General features: G+C 43.4%; 4 protein-coding genes across 8 annotated transcripts; 2 read left to right on the top strand and 2 right to left on the bottom strand.

Annotated features, from left to right (window-relative positions):
- Window positions 1–613: 613 nt before the first annotated feature.
- Window positions 614–5,455, top strand: LOC139815873 (protein Loquacious-like). Of its 3 annotated transcripts, none has more exons than XM_071783112.1 (7): window positions 614–855; window positions 1,631–1,953; window positions 2,032–2,173; window positions 2,280–2,574; window positions 3,598–3,747; window positions 3,877–3,988; window positions 5,298–5,455. In XM_071783112.1, the coding sequence occupies exons 2-7, from the start codon at window positions 1,638–1,640 to the stop codon at window positions 5,432–5,434; spliced, it is 1,152 nt and encodes a 383-aa protein (XP_071639213.1). In that variant the 5' UTR covers window positions 614–855; window positions 1,631–1,637; the 3' UTR covers window positions 5,435–5,455. The 3 variants fall into 3 exon arrangements, with proteins under 3 accessions (XP_071639213.1, XP_071639214.1, XP_071639215.1); XM_071783113.1 differs by having other exon boundaries at window positions 2,038–2,173; XM_071783114.1 differs by lacking the exon at window positions 3,598–3,747.
- On the bottom strand, window positions 4,051–5,234 carry Mthfs (methenyltetrahydrofolate synthetase). The gene is made up of 4 exons (XM_071783119.1): window positions 4,878–5,234; window positions 4,482–4,737; window positions 4,326–4,373; window positions 4,051–4,252 (listed from the first exon to the last, which is right to left on the bottom strand). The coding sequence occupies exons 1-4, from the start codon at window positions 4,986–4,988 to the stop codon at window positions 4,080–4,082; spliced, it is 588 nt and encodes a 195-aa protein (XP_071639220.1). The 5' UTR covers window positions 4,989–5,234; the 3' UTR covers window positions 4,051–4,079.
- LOC139816296 (uncharacterized) lies at window positions 5,435–13,334 on the top strand (the record flags this gene model as incomplete). The annotated part of the gene is made up of 1 exon (XM_071783697.1): window positions 5,435–13,334. A coding segment is annotated over one exon (1,560 nt), but the record flags the coding sequence as incomplete, so codon positions are not given.
- Window positions 13,026–16,370, bottom strand: LOC139815870 (tRNA modification GTPase GTPBP3, mitochondrial). 3 transcript variants are annotated; one of them, XM_071783102.1, is made up of 4 exons: window positions 16,193–16,370; window positions 15,138–15,311; window positions 13,953–14,913; window positions 13,026–13,883 (listed from the first exon to the last, which is right to left on the bottom strand). In XM_071783102.1, the coding sequence occupies exons 1-4, from the start codon at window positions 16,368–16,370 to the stop codon at window positions 13,643–13,645; spliced, it is 1,554 nt and encodes a 517-aa protein (XP_071639203.1). In that variant the 3' UTR covers window positions 13,026–13,642. The 3 variants fall into 3 exon arrangements, with proteins under 3 accessions (XP_071639203.1, XP_071639204.1, XP_071639205.1); XM_071783103.1 differs by having other exon boundaries at window positions 16,089–16,210; XM_071783104.1 differs by lacking the exon at window positions 16,193–16,370 and adding an exon at window positions 15,613–15,793.
- Between the last annotated feature and the right edge of the window lie 11 nt (window positions 16,371–16,381).

Raw genomic sequence — 16,381 nt, forward strand, 5'->3', positions numbered from 1 at the left:
CCCCTTCCTACGCATCGTGTGTAATTATTAGTAATAAATTAATTATACGCGCATTTTTATCGACATAAAAATGCCGGGAGAAATTCTCCACGGCACCATTTCTCGGATTATCAGAAACTTTCCGTAAATTCCGAAAATTTCTCTCAATTTCGTGATGTCGCATGAACCTCGCGACCGATTGGCCGTCGCGTTGCGACGCGCGCCAATCGGGATCGCGAACGTCCACGTGACTCTTTTTTGCAAGATTTTAATAGATTCTAAAAATTAAATATAATAAAAGTCTAAAAATTAATTTGACAAATTTTTGTCAGCAGAACATTAATAAAAGTATGTGAATTGATTTTCATTGTGGAACAATGAAATTTCACTCAGGGTGCACCAGTATTCCAGTATTAAAGCTTTTCCAGTAGAAAACGCTATATATATAGAAATAAGAATTTGCATATCCTAATATTTATTACACAGGAATAAAATTCCTATATATTGTTCTTTTTATATATACCAATATATACTAATATTTAATGTTTATATGCGGGCGCAACACGAACAGACCTATTTACCGACCGTTCCCCATTCCCAGGCGCGCCTGCGCGGAGCCGAGCGACGTATCGGCGGCGCACCGCATAGGACGAAAACGGTCATGGGCACCCTCACAGATATCGCAGAGCTGCGAACGAGGAAAGGGACTCTCCGCTAACCAGTGAACCATTTTTCTGTCGTCAAACGGATCAAGCTTTTTGTGAGACTTGGATCGATCACAAAAAGCGGGATTCGCTTTTCGCATAGGAATTGGCCTGACGAGGAGCCGGCTGAACAACATTTTTTTCCACGCAGCTACGTCTCCCCGGAATATCCGTAAGTGTGTGCGCGAAGGACGCGTGTGTTTGTTCCCTCCCCGGTGACTTTGGCCCGCCGAGATCGAACCGCGGTAAGCGGAATGATACGCGACGTACGACGACTGGTCGGCGACGACGACGCTCGTTGTTCCCCAGGGCGTTCGCCCAGGCCGTCGTCATCGTCGTCGTCGTCATCATCGCCGCGAAACGAAACGACGTTGTACACCGTCTCTCGTCTCCCCCGGCGAGTCCCACGCGTATTTCCGTTACGGTCAATCGATGGGTTTTATAACAATCATGGCGGCCATGCCGGTCTCCCTCGCGGTCTCGATACATTCCGTCGACACCGCGAGACGCGACCCCGTCGCGGTTTCCGCGCGCCGAGACAACCGCGTCCGCGTCCCCGAGGTCGCCGCTCCGCCGGGACGTTCTCGATCGCGGATCAACGACGGCGCGTCGTTGCCTCCGGAAATCCGGAGCAAGCGGCCGCGATTTCGATATTTATAGCCGAGAAGATCGCGCGAACGGACACGGGACACGCTAATTAGCTCCTGTACGCGGTGTCATTGCTCAACGAGATAAATACAAATACGAGAGAGCGAGATGAGCTTTGTTTGAAAATTCCCGAGTCGTTATCTTCGGCGTGTGTTTTCATGAGGGAAACGGAGGGGAAAACATGTCGTTAAATTCTGTACTCATTGTCAGCGTCGCGACACGGGCCTTGTATATCGTCCCGGTCGCGTTGACATTGGAAAAAGGTTACAGCTTCATAACACGCTCTGTTGCGATTCCAGAACTACAATGGAGGAAATGCATCAACCACCGCAAGTCGGGCCTAACATGATGGCTGGTGTGGGTGGCGTTCCTAATCATTCAAACAACGTCAATCGCCGTAATAGAGTTCGCGTAACGTTGCACGCCATGATGTTGGAGAAACTACCGTTGCACGAGGCGGCACGTTTGGAAATGAAGTCGTTACCCAGCAAAACCCCGGTCTCCGTTCTCCAGGAATTGCTCTCCCGCCGAGGCACGATACCCAAGTACGAGCTGGTGCAGATCGAGGGAGCGATTCACGAGCCTACGTTTCGATACAGAGTCACCGTCACCGACGTCGTTGGTTCGTATAACACTCGTCGCTCGTTTCCTTCTCGCAGACAGCAGCGTGCCGTTGACTGATAAGCGCATAACTATTCAGATGCAGATCCCATTGTTTCAGCAATGGGAACTGGCCGGTCCAAAAAGGAAGCGAAACACGCCGCCGCGAAGGCCGTGCTGGATAAATTAATTGGAGTCAATACCGAAGGTGTAGAGTCTCCACTTCCAAATAGTTTGCCCGAGTATGTTCACTCAGCCCTTAAATTGCGCTCAAACGTAAACTTCAAGTTGCGTCGCGCAAAAGTACACGCGACGTGAAATAATTCTGTATACCGTTTTCTTACGTAGCTCGCAAAATTTACAAGAACTCCAGACATACGGGGAGGAGAAAATAGTCAACAATCCAATCGGAGCCTTACAAGAAATGTGTATGTCGCGCCACTGGCCACCCCCGAAATACACGATGGAGGGTGAAGAAGGTTTACCTCACGAGAGACAATTCACTATTGTTTGTTCAATCTTAAAGTATCGCGAGGTTGGTCAAGGAAAAAGTAAAAAAGTCGCAAAGAGGCATGCCGCTCACAAGATGTGGCAAGCACTACACGATATGAATAATCAAGCTCCCAGTGTGGATGAGGACGAGGTAAGAACTTGGTATTTCCGTTTTGCATTTACATTAGATAATGGAAATTATTCTTACATATCGATGTGTATTTAATTCCTATTCATCACTGTCTTGACGTTTGAATACTTTTAACTTTTTGCATTTGTAGTCTTGACCTCGCCGATCAGAATTATTTCATAGTTAAAAACATCTTTCATTGTCTTTTAAAATTTATACAAATACTTAAAGAAAAAAAAAAAGAAAACAGCTAAAACATGATGTATGATCAGAAGAATAAAAATCCTGTCAGACATGTGACCACATAAGGCTTAAGAAGCAAATGATTAATGATAATTTATTTTAAATCTGATGTATCTGCGTATGAGGGTGTGTGTGTGTGTGTGTGTGTGTGTGTGTGTGTGTGTGCGTGTGTATATATGTGTGCGCGCGTATATGCATATGTCGTAGGAATTTCGTGTAATTGGTTTTTTTTTTGTTCAAAATCCCTAAAGAATCTACAAAAAACGGGGATATTGTGGAATGAATAAAAATTACACAATCTTACTAGTAATTTTGTAAAATTCTAGGCTCTATCAATGGAATTGTGAGTTGACGTTTTTATTAATTTATATTTATAAATATAGTGTAAATTATATTTATATTTATAATTTTTATTTATTCCACAATATTTCGGTTTTTTGTAAATTCTTCAGGGATTTTGCAAAAAAATACCAATTACACAAAATCTCTACGACATATATACGAACGTGTGGGTGTTTAGAGAAGTGGAAGTGATTTTAGCTTTAATGCCACTTGATGTAATAAGCTATCTTTCCGATCTGTTTAAATCTATAACGGACTATTATTTAGGCAATATTCGGATTTTAATGTGCAACTTCCATTATAGTTGTATATATATTTTTTCTTGAAAGTAATTTATGCTTGGGTCATTCCACTTCATTTCTAGTTTCTATGTAAATGTGGAGTAGCTGTTAATAAAGCATTTATTAACGTATGTGCTTATCAAGAAGTTTTACATGTAACATTAATTGTCCATTATAGATTGTGCAAAGAAACGCAAACGTGAGCGCCCGTTATGCCGATCTGAAAGGTAGCAAAATTTCGACACTGACAACAGTACATAGTATCCAAGTTTCGAAATTTCACAAGAGTCTCAAGTCGTCCACAGGTGTTAAACTTTTTCAACTGCAGGTTTGTATTCAAGCTCACTGAAGTGAATAGAAGAATAAATGTTCTGCCAAAAAGACACATTTGCTTGTCTTTAATATATCGACATAAACTGGAATCGATTGCGTGCAAGTCATTCTAATTTTGTTGCAGAATACTTGTTTCAACGATGGGGATGTAAATTTGGTACAATTTTTACAAGAAATTGCGTCGGAGCAGCAGTTTGAAGTAACCTATGTTGATATTGAAGAGAAATCTATCAGTGGTAAGTTGATTAATGATATATAATACAAAGAGATTTTATTTTAGAAATAATTATGCGTAGAATAAAATCATAAATTTTTTTATTATATTATTTATTGTCCAGTAAGTACAATATTAACAGGCACGTCGTCTTCATTAGCAGGAATATCTTCTTGTATCTGTTCTTTAAATGCTACCGCAACTAGATATGGCTTTATACCTTGTTTTTGAAAACATCTCTTTAAGTACTTGTCGTAGTAACCCATTCCATGTCCCAGGCGTTTTCCTAGTCAATAATAAAGATAAAACAGTTACATGCAGGATTATAAAATGTGTTATATTTATTGAGTAAAACTCACCATTCGACGTGAAAGCCACACCCGGTAAAATTATCAAATCTAATCCACCTAAAATAAAGAATTGATACACTTTAAGTTCTTAAATGATTTTACAAAACAAGTTTTATTATAAAATGTGCTTTTTTAAATTATAATTTGATTTATCATAGAGTTTACCTGTTTCTAATGCATTTTCGCGACTTTCAGTAGTGCTTGGTTGTTTAATGTTCCATTGTGTTAGTGGCAATGTCTCATAATCCTCCATCGACCTTAGTTTTACCATTTCCATAATTTTTCCACAATATTGCGGTACAAATGCCTCTTTTCCCGTATCAAATATGTGTTTCAAGATAGGCAGAGTGTCGATTTCATCTTTAGTACTCAAGTACAGAGAAATTCTCTTGCTATCTTGAAATTGCTTCAACAAGCATAACTGCAAATAACGCGATAGCAATTAAATAATATTGCAAATATAATTGCTTTTTACACAATGTGCTTTTTTATCAGAACATAACCTCTTCAATAAGCCTCTGGCTTGGAGATTATTGATTTATTTGCTTTTTTCAGACTCACCTTTTTAAATACATTTGCAGATTGCTCCTTTCTTTCTTCTAAGCTAATGTTTTTAAGAATGTCCTTGATTTCTTTTCTTAAGACACTTTTAGCTGATGTTAAAGCTGCCATATTGCAGGTGATTTGTGCTGTTGCTTATGTGTAGGATTACTCCTACCACACTACTTGTAAATAGCGTTTCGCTCTCAAGTATATCCACGTTTACGGTTTTTTTTAATGTTAAACTGTGTTAAGCATTATACAAGTTCACTGATGTCTATATGTGTAGTATGACCTTTTAGTATCACATGTTATCACGAATCATGACACAAAATTTTATCAAGATTGCGCAATTAATTGTTGCCCAATACATCGAAATGATACCAATTTTATTAAATAATGCTACAGCTGTAATCTATACGGTGTCATTTCGTCTTCTAGGTAAATTCCAGTGCCTTGTGCAACTGTCTACCCTGCCAGTAGCAGTTTGCTATGGTTGCGGCGTGACTAGTAAAGATGCTCAAGCCAGTGCTGCTCAAAATGCCCTGGAATATCTGAAAATCATGACCAAGAAGTGAGCCAGCGCTTTGCTCCTGCCAGCTGTCACCATCACCTGCAAGCCCCACAATCTGGCATCTAATAATCAGAATAATAATAATACGGACATCAAAGTATTATCGGCCAACAATCAGATTGGCGAAAAAGGTAAAGGCGGACAAAACTACACGGGAGGTAAGAACAGAACGTCCAAATTGCCTGTCAGGGTAACGAGCACCACGGTGAACAACAAAAATGCTGCCTTGCACAGCATTGCAACGTCTGGGAGCTCGATTGCCGCTGGCAAAATTAATTCGTCGATGAAAAAGCACGACGGTAATAATGATAGTCGAAAGTCCTCGAGCGAATCGCACAACACGACGAAAACCGGGTCGATCGTCACCGCGAAGCAATCCAGCAGTTCCACGTTCAGTAGCGTACGGCCTGTCAGTACCTTTATAACCAGCACCGCGCACGAGAACCCGATGAAAAATCCAAAGGATTACACCGCTCCGAAGAAATTTCCAAACGAAACGAATTCAGGCATCAAGAATTATACAATCCAATTGGATTACAAGGAGCCGATGTCTGTGAACAGTCCGGATTACAAGAGCATCGCTGGATCGATGACCGCCAATCTACCGTTAAGATTCGCGACGCAACAGTCAATCCCGACGCCGATTTTGCACAGGGAGACCTACACGCCGTCCAGCACGTACAGTCCGCAGTCCGCTTCCTGTCAGAGGAACGACAACAGTGCGTTTGCGATTGCGCGCAAGGCACTGGAACAGCAGCAGAGCTCGATGCCGAAGATGGCACCGATCAACTTTCCACCGCTGCGCGCCCCGCAGAGCATCGTTAACGTGCGGCATCCACTATTGACGGACGCGCGTATCAAGCACGGCAGCGAGACGATCGGCGGAGGCGGCATCAGCGGTGGTGGTGCCGTCGGCCTCAAGTCCAAGCTCAATATCATGAGCTCGCTACAGAGCGGCGTGAAGGATCTGGCCGATCACACCGGACGTTCGCAGACCGCGTTCCACGGATACGGCACCTCGCCGATCGCCGCCGGCATACCGAGCGTGCAGAATCTGAACAGCGCGGTGACGGCCAACATCTCGCCGTACCCGAGACCGGAAGCCTTCCCGCAACCGACGGTGGCGAACGTGCTGTTCCCCGAGACCGCCGCGCAGTTTCCGCAATCGCCGCCGTTCAACACCACGCCGATCGGCCAGCTGAACCAGTATCAGACCTACGACCCGGGCAGTTACCCCACCACGCCGGTCAACGTCAACACGGTGATACCGCAGTTCTCCGCGGAGAGCTCGATTCCATATCCGCAGTATGAGAATCCGCCGCAGTTCGTGCAACCGAGTCACTACCCGACCGCCGACATGGCCAACAGTCAGTATCAGTATCAGGCAGCGGCGGCGGCGGCGGCAGCGGCGGGTGTAGGTCAGATACAGGACTCGTCCATATTCATACAGAGTCTTCAGAGCACGATCGCGGTGACCGATCAGTACGCCACGCCGAATTACGCTAGGACTGTCAGGACGGAGCTGATAACACGTTTGAGAAGACCACCGCGATTCAACAAGTAAAACCGTCAGATCTTTACTTTAGATTCTTTTTAAATACACCGAAACTTGGGAACAAATGGTCGTCATTTCCTTCATATTATTATGATTCGTGGATGCTGGATGAAATCTTTGTAAGATAGAGCTCGTCTCCATTTATCGATTTTCTAACGTTAGAAATTATTTGTTGATCCGGGAGACGAGTTAGACGCGTCGAATCGCCGATTATTTATCGTTGTCTCGAGCGTTTCGCAGATATTTCGCGTGTACGCGAAGTTTGTCAGATTACCTTACTCGCGCCTTAATCGCAGAGGATATGGTAAAACTTATTTCAATTTATGATCCAGTTTGAAATAAATTTTAGCCAATCTGAGTCAGGGACACGGTCGTCCGAGCGGGGGAGACGATACTTTGGCAAATTTACGCAGACACGATACGCGGCCGACGTTTTCGTCGGCACGTTACATCTAAAAGGATGCATTTTGCCGTAAGCGAGGGTAGGCAGGATGGATCTTGACTTGTTTCCGTCATACGAGTGACACGGCAGAGCATAGTGAGTTGAGCTCAACCTGTAATTTTACAATATAATGTATTCTATAGCGTGAATCTTCAGGATGAGGCGATATTTACAAAAGACACGCTATTTACGAAGCTGTACCTAAATCACGACCGCTGTGAGCGATCAAAACGGTGGTGTTTTGATTGAATTAGTTTTTTTCGAGTCACACGCGCACGAATCGTGCGATGGAAGGCAGGAGTATCCGAGCGCGCGGAGTAACGAAACGGCGCTTCGACAGAGAGGATAAAAAAAGGAGAATAGAGAGAGAGAGAGAGAGAGAGAGAGAGAGAGAGTGAGAGAAAGGAATTGTCGCTTCACCAGGTACAAGAAAGATAGAATTTTTCTCTCTCTTTCTCTTTTCGATTATCGTATAAGTTCTAGTTTTAATGAATGATATTCTACAAGCTATACTTTGCATAGAATTAGTGGAAGTTTTCCAATACTTACATAATACTTAGCTTACCGCTATGTTTTTAATGTGCTTCACTATTTGTATATGGGGGTGGTGGTGTAATGATGTCTGAGATGAGTGCGCGTAAGAGAGAGATTACATGGGGTCAGAAGGGAGAGTTGATTAGAAAATTGATCAACGTAAAACGAGGCAGAGTCGTCTAGCGATTTTTATTATCACGTGTAAAATGACTCGTATCGTTCCGAAAATTTTTGCTCCCATTTACCGCGAAACATTACATCTCCACTAAGCGTATGCACAGTGCAAAAAGTGAGAAGAAAAAAAGACAAAAAAAAAAGAAGTAGCTTTGCGCGGCGATCCGAGTGTAGCTAATAAACGCGTGATCGCGGATATAAGGAAATATAATCTTTCAGTGGTGTATGTTTTTTCCTTTAGTATAGGTAGCTCATAAACTCATAAGCATCACATATTAAATACGCGTGTAAGGATTAATCGTTAAGGATTCCTCATTAAAAGTGCGCATGTCGAGTCTAAGGGTATAGGTCGAGCGTGTAACGAACTTTCGGATTTGCCTACGTATACCAATTGACGTGTCACCGGATGAGACTTTTTATACTAAATGAAAAAGAGTAACATCGCGAAATATATACGATAGACGAACACACGCGAAGCGCGTCAGGACGGTGGGACGGCACGATCGGGAGAGAGCCGAAGAGAACTTCCGGTCCAGTCGTCAGCCGTTACATCTCACGGATCGTGACATATCCCTTTGGTCCGTCGAATAAATTTAGAAACGCGGGGATCCTCCTACCTGAAGCCGTGTACTTCAACGCGTTTCTAAATTCGTTTGAATTTAAACTTCTAAATTTATTTTGAAATTTATTTTTTAGTCCTAGTTCATCGCTTTCATTTCCTGAAAGCGGAGGAATAAGGAACTCGCTGATCGGGATTAGTCCAATCGCCTGTAGATCAATTCTTCGAAGAATGATTTACGGCAAATAGATTTGGTGTAGCACCAACGAACGGCATAATCCTTAGTTTTCTTACGATCGGCGATTTACTTTCGATATCTTATTTCTTTAAAAATTATACATATATCTGCGTGTGCATACGCCATTTTGAGTTGCGATGGTTCAGAAATTTCACGGTAAATCACTGTTGTAATCTGTAGTATATTCTTTTGTACATAATGCTGCGTAAAAGTGGCACAGTAAGATAGCGAGCGAGTGAGAGAGGATGAATGAATGAGAAAGCGAGAGATTTGTTAACATTTATAAGCGTTAGGACCGATAGCAACGTCAATTAATACCGATTGCGATTGTACATATTTTCTTTTTCTAGGAAAAATGCATGGAGAGAACTTCTAATTTTATCGAATATCAATATGCCGAAATCGTGAAATTGAATGTAAAGTATCGTTTAGAGTATCTCGGGATCTCCTTGGATCGTCCAGGATTAATCGGTAATAATTGACGTTACCACCACGATCTAGCTTTAGCTTCCCGGTGGGAAGACAGGCGAAATTGCAGAAGCGAAATCGTGTATGCACACTCTCCTTCGAAGAAGAGCGATATCGCGATTTTCATCAGCGGCGGCGCGTTTCTATAATGTTTTGACGCGCGTGTACGTGTGTATGCGTCAACAGTGTACAAAAGCGTAAGGATGGTATGATCTGCACGGTCAAGGGATCATGGAAACGCGTGAATCGAGCGACGAGGATGCAAGGGTGAAAAAAAAGAAGCAAATGAAGAAAAAGATCTACCGGTCCGAGCGAGCCGACGCGAGGGGAGGAATCGCCCGCGTGATTCAGTGATTGCGAAGGAGTGCGTGTTTCACATATATCTTTGGAAAATAGGCATTACTTACATGCAAAGTATAGAATGTGTATGTGCGTATAGACATACATTCGCTAGAGGCGGGGGACGATGAACATTGCGGTTCCTCGTCCCCTTTACTTTCCGTACGAGAGAGAATGATCCGTGCCATCGGCTGCTGATCCCGGTCCCTCGGGACCGGAACTGGAGCCGGCGTCCCGGCGAGGAACGGCGACGGGTCGTCGTCGTCGTTTCGGTTCCGAGGTGTTACCGATTTATCTCGAGATTTCCGCGAGTCGAAGCCAATTCGAGAAACCGAACGACGCGACTTAATTGTCCCCGACGTTGAAGCCTTCAGTTGATGTCTGTGCTTTTTTTTTTAATGAAGTTTCTCTTCCGATATAATTTCCCGCGGTAATAACTCGCGATCGTTTGTTCGGATTTCTCCAAGGATTACCTCTCTCGATAAGAGGTACCGAGACAGAATTACCTTTCCGAAATGTACAAGCGAATTTCCGGCGCGGGTATTAAAAGCTGTGCGTTGAGATACATGCGTTTTTAAAAAAGTATAATCGGTTATCTCTAAAACGATTTAGAGAAAATCCATATGTTTCACAAAACTGATAAGTTTTGCACGAAATTAATCTTGACGCGCACATTCCACTTTTATGCGGCGTAAATCGGTGCGCTTAATTGTAAAGAGAAACGGGTGCGAGAAACGTTGACAATATTTCACTTGGTCGGAATTCGCAAGTGAGTGAGTGAGAACGACCGGAGCGGATCGTCTCCACGGAGCTTTCCCTCGAACGATCTCGCGAAATCGAAACCGAAATTTTTTAACGTCTCGAATACAATCAGCATACTGTTAAAAAATTAATTGTATCATTTCAGCGGTCCTGTTATGTCCTCCGTTTAACGAATTGCTGGGTGACGCTCGCGATAATCTAATTATCGTCAAACTTGGCGCCTTTAGCGAGCGAGGATACGAGAGGAGAGAAAAGCGAACAAGTAAAAGGCCTAATCGTGGATCGAACTGAGGACTCATCACCTTCTGTTCGATTTTTTTTCTCTCATTCCCAGTTGGTCCAGAAAGATCGTCTCGTTATCTTGAGAGTGATCCGAGAACTCCGCTTCATTAGTTTTGCATATTGATGATGATTTTTCTTTTATTTTAATTTATTTAATCCATCCGCTATATCTTTTTTTATTAAAAATGTTAAAAATTAGATATAAGAGAGTCTCAAAGAATTGATTTTTAACTTATTTAATAAAATAAAATGAAGTAAGAGGAAAAAATTATCGAAGAAAAGAAATGGAGACGGACAAAGCGGGTCTTCTGGATCATTTTAGGAATAAAAAGACGGTCTCCGTGGATTAATACGCATTTCGTGAATCGCAAACGAATTTACCTATATAGTATGATCAGTCAAAGATGCGGAGTTATATGTAAAAATATTTGACTCGCGTTGCATTTATACGAAACGTGTTACGTTCTCATCACGAAGCACCTTCGTGACTTGTCTTCAAGATCGTTTTCATCTTCCATCGTTCTACGTTCTTTCACCTCTTTCTTCACACATAGCTTTAAATTATTGCGCGAATTTCGGCTCCAGGTTCCACGATGGGATCTCTGTCGCTTTTCTTCCCTCGTATCCTCCGCCGTTGTGCAAGGGACACGTTAGATGGAGAAAGAAATTGGGAGTGAAATGGACGAATGTGGACGTCTACCCCCGTGCGGGGAAGGATCGTGGATCATTTAGGGACGAGAGAAGGAATCGATGAGTCTTCGACTCGATCCTCGACAGACTTTTTTCCGCTTCTCTTTTCTCGTTCGTATCTGCCACGATACGAAGGGCCTTCTGAACCGCTTTGCGTTCATCCGTATTCGGCCCTAAACCGAGCCCTGTGTGTCTCTTAAGTGGGATAAAAATTGTTTAAATATAAAATTGCGATTGATTTTCGATTCTCGCTTTTACATCCGAGGTCTCATTTCGCTCATCAACTTTTCTGGTCAAGGCTTACAAACTCGACAAAAATTTATTCTGTTATTAATGTTGTTACCTGAAATGTAAAAGAATGTTATATATTTTTGTATTTAACGAGTAACGTTTCCGATTTGTTCGATGAAGGTTTACATTGGATTATTATATTTGAGGCAGCATATAAAAGGATGTTATATATTTTTGTACTAGATAAGCAGCTCTAGTTTTCGTTTATATGTTTTTAGCAGCGAGTCATTTGTGCGTTAGTCGCTCGTGGATTTTCTTTCGCTACAACGGATGTACTCGATTGCGGTTCACTAGGTTCACGCATCAATCCTCAAGTGCTACTACGATTTTTCGTCGTACGCAAGAATTGGACGAGACTTTCAATGTTAGTAGCATTTAAGGATTACAGAAATGGTTGCGCGTGATCGGCTCGGTCTCGCGAGAGAAAAAGAAAGAAAATAATAGCAACAAGACGTAGCGAAGTTTTTGCTTCTTTGCGAGACTGGACGATCGCGCGCAATAATTTAAGGCTTTATATATAAAAAAGAAAAAAAAATCGGGTGAAAGAAAGTAGAACATGTGTAGATAGAAAATGAAAACGATCTTCAACGTAAATAAATGCGTCTCGGACGTGCAGCGCGAGTCAGTTTGCTTTCGGATAGGATCTCAGAACACTATTCTATATGCAACTTGTACAAACGAGCAATCTACTCTCTCCGAGGATTCTACACATCGGATTTATATTAATATAAAAAAAAAAAGGAAGACACACCAGAAGGGAGGGATAAACGACGAATCCTGCGCGGCGTGATGAGTCGCGTGATGAATCCGCCAAATCTTTATATATATTTATAAGCCGTTCGATTTCTTTATACGGACTGATCATAATATATTAATAGCATATTCGTTGGTGACCTTTCGCTGCGCGCGTACGTGGATGACTCGCAACGAATCGCGCGAAATTAAAATTAATCCCCCTAACGGGCAGAGACGAGGAGTCACCGTGCAAATAATGAAAAAGATTATATTTGTTAAAATTTGGACGCTGTCATTGTAAAAAATGAAATTAACGCGATAAGCATACTTAGAAAGCAGAAAATTACATTAGCAGTTGCGTAATAGACTTTGTAAATGATATCATTTATTTAATTATCAATCGTAATAACTCGAATATCTTTTTTTCTTCTTCTTTTTTAAAATAGGGAACCGCGTCCTTCTCTATTTCAAACATCACAGATTTACAAGGCATGTATTAGAAATTGATCGAGTCATGAGAAGCAAATTTTTGTATACAGTTTATTTCTTTTCTTTTTCTTTTCCACAATCGAGTTTTTTGCTTTCGTTATTTCGCCAAGTAAAATTATCCTTTTTGCGAGAGCGAGCGAAGTTATTATGATGAACGTCATAATAACGCGATGCAATTAGCACACATAACACACGGACATGGCATACAGATAACGACTTGAAACCACGTAACGGAGCCCTATCTGTGTATAACGCGTAGGGTATCGATATCTTATAATCAGGCAAAAGGTTGTTCTATGTATGATTGTGCGTGTAACATTGTTAATAAACATACGATGCTTATGAAGGCCCCCTTTTTTCCATTCATTTTATTTCACTCTACCGCAACATGCTCTGCAACGATGCTTGATCAAGATGTTTCCTTAAAAAATTTGATATTTACATATATATATATATGCACAGATAACTCCGATTTACAATTCTAGTCTTTCTCTTCGTCACAGCAGACAGTTATATGGAGAACCGGTGCTCCATACATCTTTCAAGATAATTTTAAAATGTGTATACACATATACGGTTTGCAGCTTAAAATATTGCAAAGTATCTTATAAGAAAATACAAAAACGACGTCTCTTGTACACAAGTAGCAGCGCCTTATTTGCCGATACAAAAATTTCTGAATATGATGTCTAGTATTTCATTAGTGCTGACGTGTCCCGTTATCCTTCCGAGTTCTCGCATCGCTTTGTGAATTTCCTCCGCCGCTATGGCCACGTCGTGTTGCTCGTTGGCACACAATTCGAAGTAATTCCGCAGATACCTCAAGCACTGCGCCAGGTGATTTCTGTGCCTCGCCTGACTGATGGTCGGGCTCTCTGCGGATGGATTGCCGCATCTAAACAAAATGTCATCATAACGTAATTGCGATTGCAAATGTCAACGATTGCCGTTTATCGTAACGTACATATTACTGAAGCGTTCCGTCAGCGATCGCAGCAAGTTCTGAAAGCCGTCCTCCGTTCTGCAAGATATCAGAACCACTTCAGCGCCGCGGAGGCGCCGTTCCTCCTCCTCCTTCAGCAAATCTTTTTTATTCGCTATCACGACAAAACGTTCTCTCCCAAGTTTCGCCAATAGCTCCTGCATCCCCAGCGACGACAGGTATTCGCGTATGTAGTCTTCGTACGTCATACCGCTAGTCGCGCACTTGAACGCGTCCACCACGACGATCACGAAATCGGCGTGCTCCGCGTGGCTCCTCGCCCGACGGATACCCTCGACTTCGACGATGTCCCCGGTGTCCTCCGTGATACCGGCGGTGTCCGCTATCAGCACGGGATAACCCGAGATGTTCGCGGTCAGCTCGATGACGTCCCTCGTGGTGCCGGCGATGGGGGTGACGATGGCTGCATTTCGCTGCACCAGACGATTCAGCAGGCTGCTCTTGCCCACGTTGGGCTCGCCGACAATCACGGTCCTCACGCCGTTGCGCAGGATTTCGCCCCGCCTGCCGTCGGCCAGGTGCTCCTCCAGATCCCGCATCAGCTGTCTGAGAGCGCGATGCGCGTTCTGCATCACGTCGCTCTCGATGTTGTCCTCCTCGCCGAAGTCGATGTACGCCTCGATACTCGCCACGGACTCCGCGAGCACCTTCCGCCAGCTATCGTACAGCTTGCGCAGGATACCGTCGGCCTGCAACAACGCCTGCTTCCTCTGACACTCGGTCTCGGCCTCTATCAGATCGGCCAGGCCCTCCACCTCCGTCAGGTCCAACTTGTTGTTGTAGAAGGCGCGTCTGGTGAACTCGCCCGGCTGCGCCGGATGCACCTGCAGCCTCGAGAGGGCTTGCATCAGCCGCGTCAGGATCGCCGGACCGCCGTGCACGTGAAACTCCACGGAGTCCTCGCCGGTGAACGAGTGCGGACCTGGAAACGGGGTGTTCTAATCAGACATAAATCTCGGAACGTCCCTGATGGGCGGTTTCTCTTTCATCGGTCGGTCACCGGTCGGTGCCTGGCTCTAGGAATCGTCCTCGGAAAAACATTTATGTATAACTTTCGAGGCAAATGTTGTGTTCAATGTATAAAAGTACTTATTATTTTAAATTTAGTTTAATTGTAGTATCTGAAGTTTAATTTTGGACGCGCACCGGGAAACCACAAGCAGAGCCCATTGTCGATGACCTCTCCCGTTTCCGGATCGCGTATCTTTCGCAGGAAGGCTCTCCTCGGTTCCAGCTTGGATATGCTCGTCATCTTCTTCAGCGCCTCCAGAGACCGGCTTCCCGATATTCTCACCACCGCCACGCCGCACTTTCCATGACCTTAAAATGAAATTATAATAAAACGTTATTGTTCTTATCTATGACGTGTTTCTCATGAATTTACATTAATTATGCATATGTACTATTCTAGATTGTGTACTATTCTAGCTTCGGTCTGTGTTTCAAGACCGGCGCGTGACTCATTGCCAAGCGAAAAATGTACATAAATTCACGCGAGTATTTAATTAAATATTATTAGACTGATTAGACACAATTAAAGATTCAGTTTCTATTTACTTGATATATCAATTAATATATTTAAGCGCCAAGAAAAATAGACTGCAAAAACAATTTTGCACACCGACGACGAATTGGTAAGTCGCCCCCAGGCTTAGCGTGGCGCCGTTTAGCGAGGCGTGCAAAAATCAAAGAAAAAAAGAAGAAGAAAGATTAATTCAGCGTCAATCGAACGCGTGTCGATTTGAAATGCAGATAATTCCATTACAATTGCAAATCGTTCCGCCGTTCGTTCGTTCGCGAACGAACAAAAGAAATCAACAATCGTCTCTATATTTTATTAAATCTTTGATGTCCAATTTCTACCGATGTAAATTAAAATCTCGGTTTAACTAATTTTTTACCTTTTTCTAGAATTAGACAAGGTTTTTAAGAATTGGAAAAGGATAAAAAGTAAACTGAGATTAAAGTTAATCTACATTGGTAGAAAATAAACGCGAGGGCAAACATGAAACCGATATGTGATGCCGGCGATGCGAAGCGGAGGGAGGGGAGAAGAGTGAAGACACGCGGGCTCGAGCGAGCGCGGCAATTCTTAACCTGTCGGGGAACTCGTCAAGAAAATCGCGAGAGTCGTGCCGAGACCCTTTTCCTCCCTCCTCCCCGTCGCCAGGTAAAGTTCGGGCATAACTGGGCATAACCACCGGAGGACAGGGCGCAGATGGTCGTGCCCCTGCGGTCGCTCGCGGGACAGCTGACGGCGACGTGGTAGCGCGATATCCCGCGCAACGCGACAACCCGCGCGTTTCGGGATGATTCACCGCGAACGAGGAGACAATCGCGAAGGAGCGTCGCAGGTGTCCGAGACAAGAACGACCGCATAGCCAGGTATT

Source organism: Temnothorax longispinosus, chromosome 7 (genome assembly GCF_030848805.1).
Source record: "Temnothorax longispinosus isolate EJ_2023e chromosome 7, Tlon_JGU_v1, whole genome shotgun sequence".
Taxonomy (NCBI): Eukaryota; Metazoa; Arthropoda; class Insecta; order Hymenoptera; family Formicidae; genus Temnothorax; species Temnothorax longispinosus.

Excerpts from the sequence above, each read along its gene's own strand:
- LOC139815873 (XM_071783112.1), top strand. The coding sequence starts at position 1,638 with ATGGAGGAAATGCATCAACCACCGCAAGTCGGGCCTAACATGATGGCT. Across the intron at positions 2,174-2,279 it reads CTTCCAAATAGTTTGCCCGA|CTCGCAAAATTTACAAGAAC; the intron begins GTATGTTCACTC and ends TTTCTTACGTAG. Across the intron at positions 3,989-5,297 it reads TGAAGAGAAATCTATCAGTG|GTAAATTCCAGTGCCTTGTG; the intron begins GTAAGTTGATTA and ends TTCGTCTTCTAG.
- Mthfs (XM_071783119.1), bottom strand. The coding sequence starts at position 4,988 with ATGGCAGCTTTAACATCAGCTAAAAGTGTCTTAAGAAAAGAAATCAAG. Across the intron at positions 4,738-4,877 it reads CTGCAAATGTATTTAAAAAG|TTATGCTTGTTGAAGCAATT; the intron begins GTGAGTCTGAAA and ends CGTTATTTGCAG. Across the intron at positions 4,253-4,325 it reads TGTGGCTTTCACGTCGAATG|GAAAACGCCTGGGACATGGA; the intron begins GTGAGTTTTACT and ends ATTATTGACTAG.
- LOC139815870 (XM_071783102.1), bottom strand. The coding sequence starts at position 16,370 with ATGCGGTCGTTCTTGTCTCGGACACCTGCGACGCTCCTTCGCGATTGT. Across the intron at positions 15,312-16,192 it reads CATCTGCGCCCTGTCCTCCG|GTCATGGAAAGTGCGGCGTG; the intron begins GTGGTTATGCCC and ends TTTCATTTTAAG. Across the intron at positions 13,884-13,952 it reads ACGGAACGCTTCAGTAATAT|ATGCGGCAATCCATCCGCAG; the intron begins GTACGTTACGAT and ends CATTTTGTTTAG.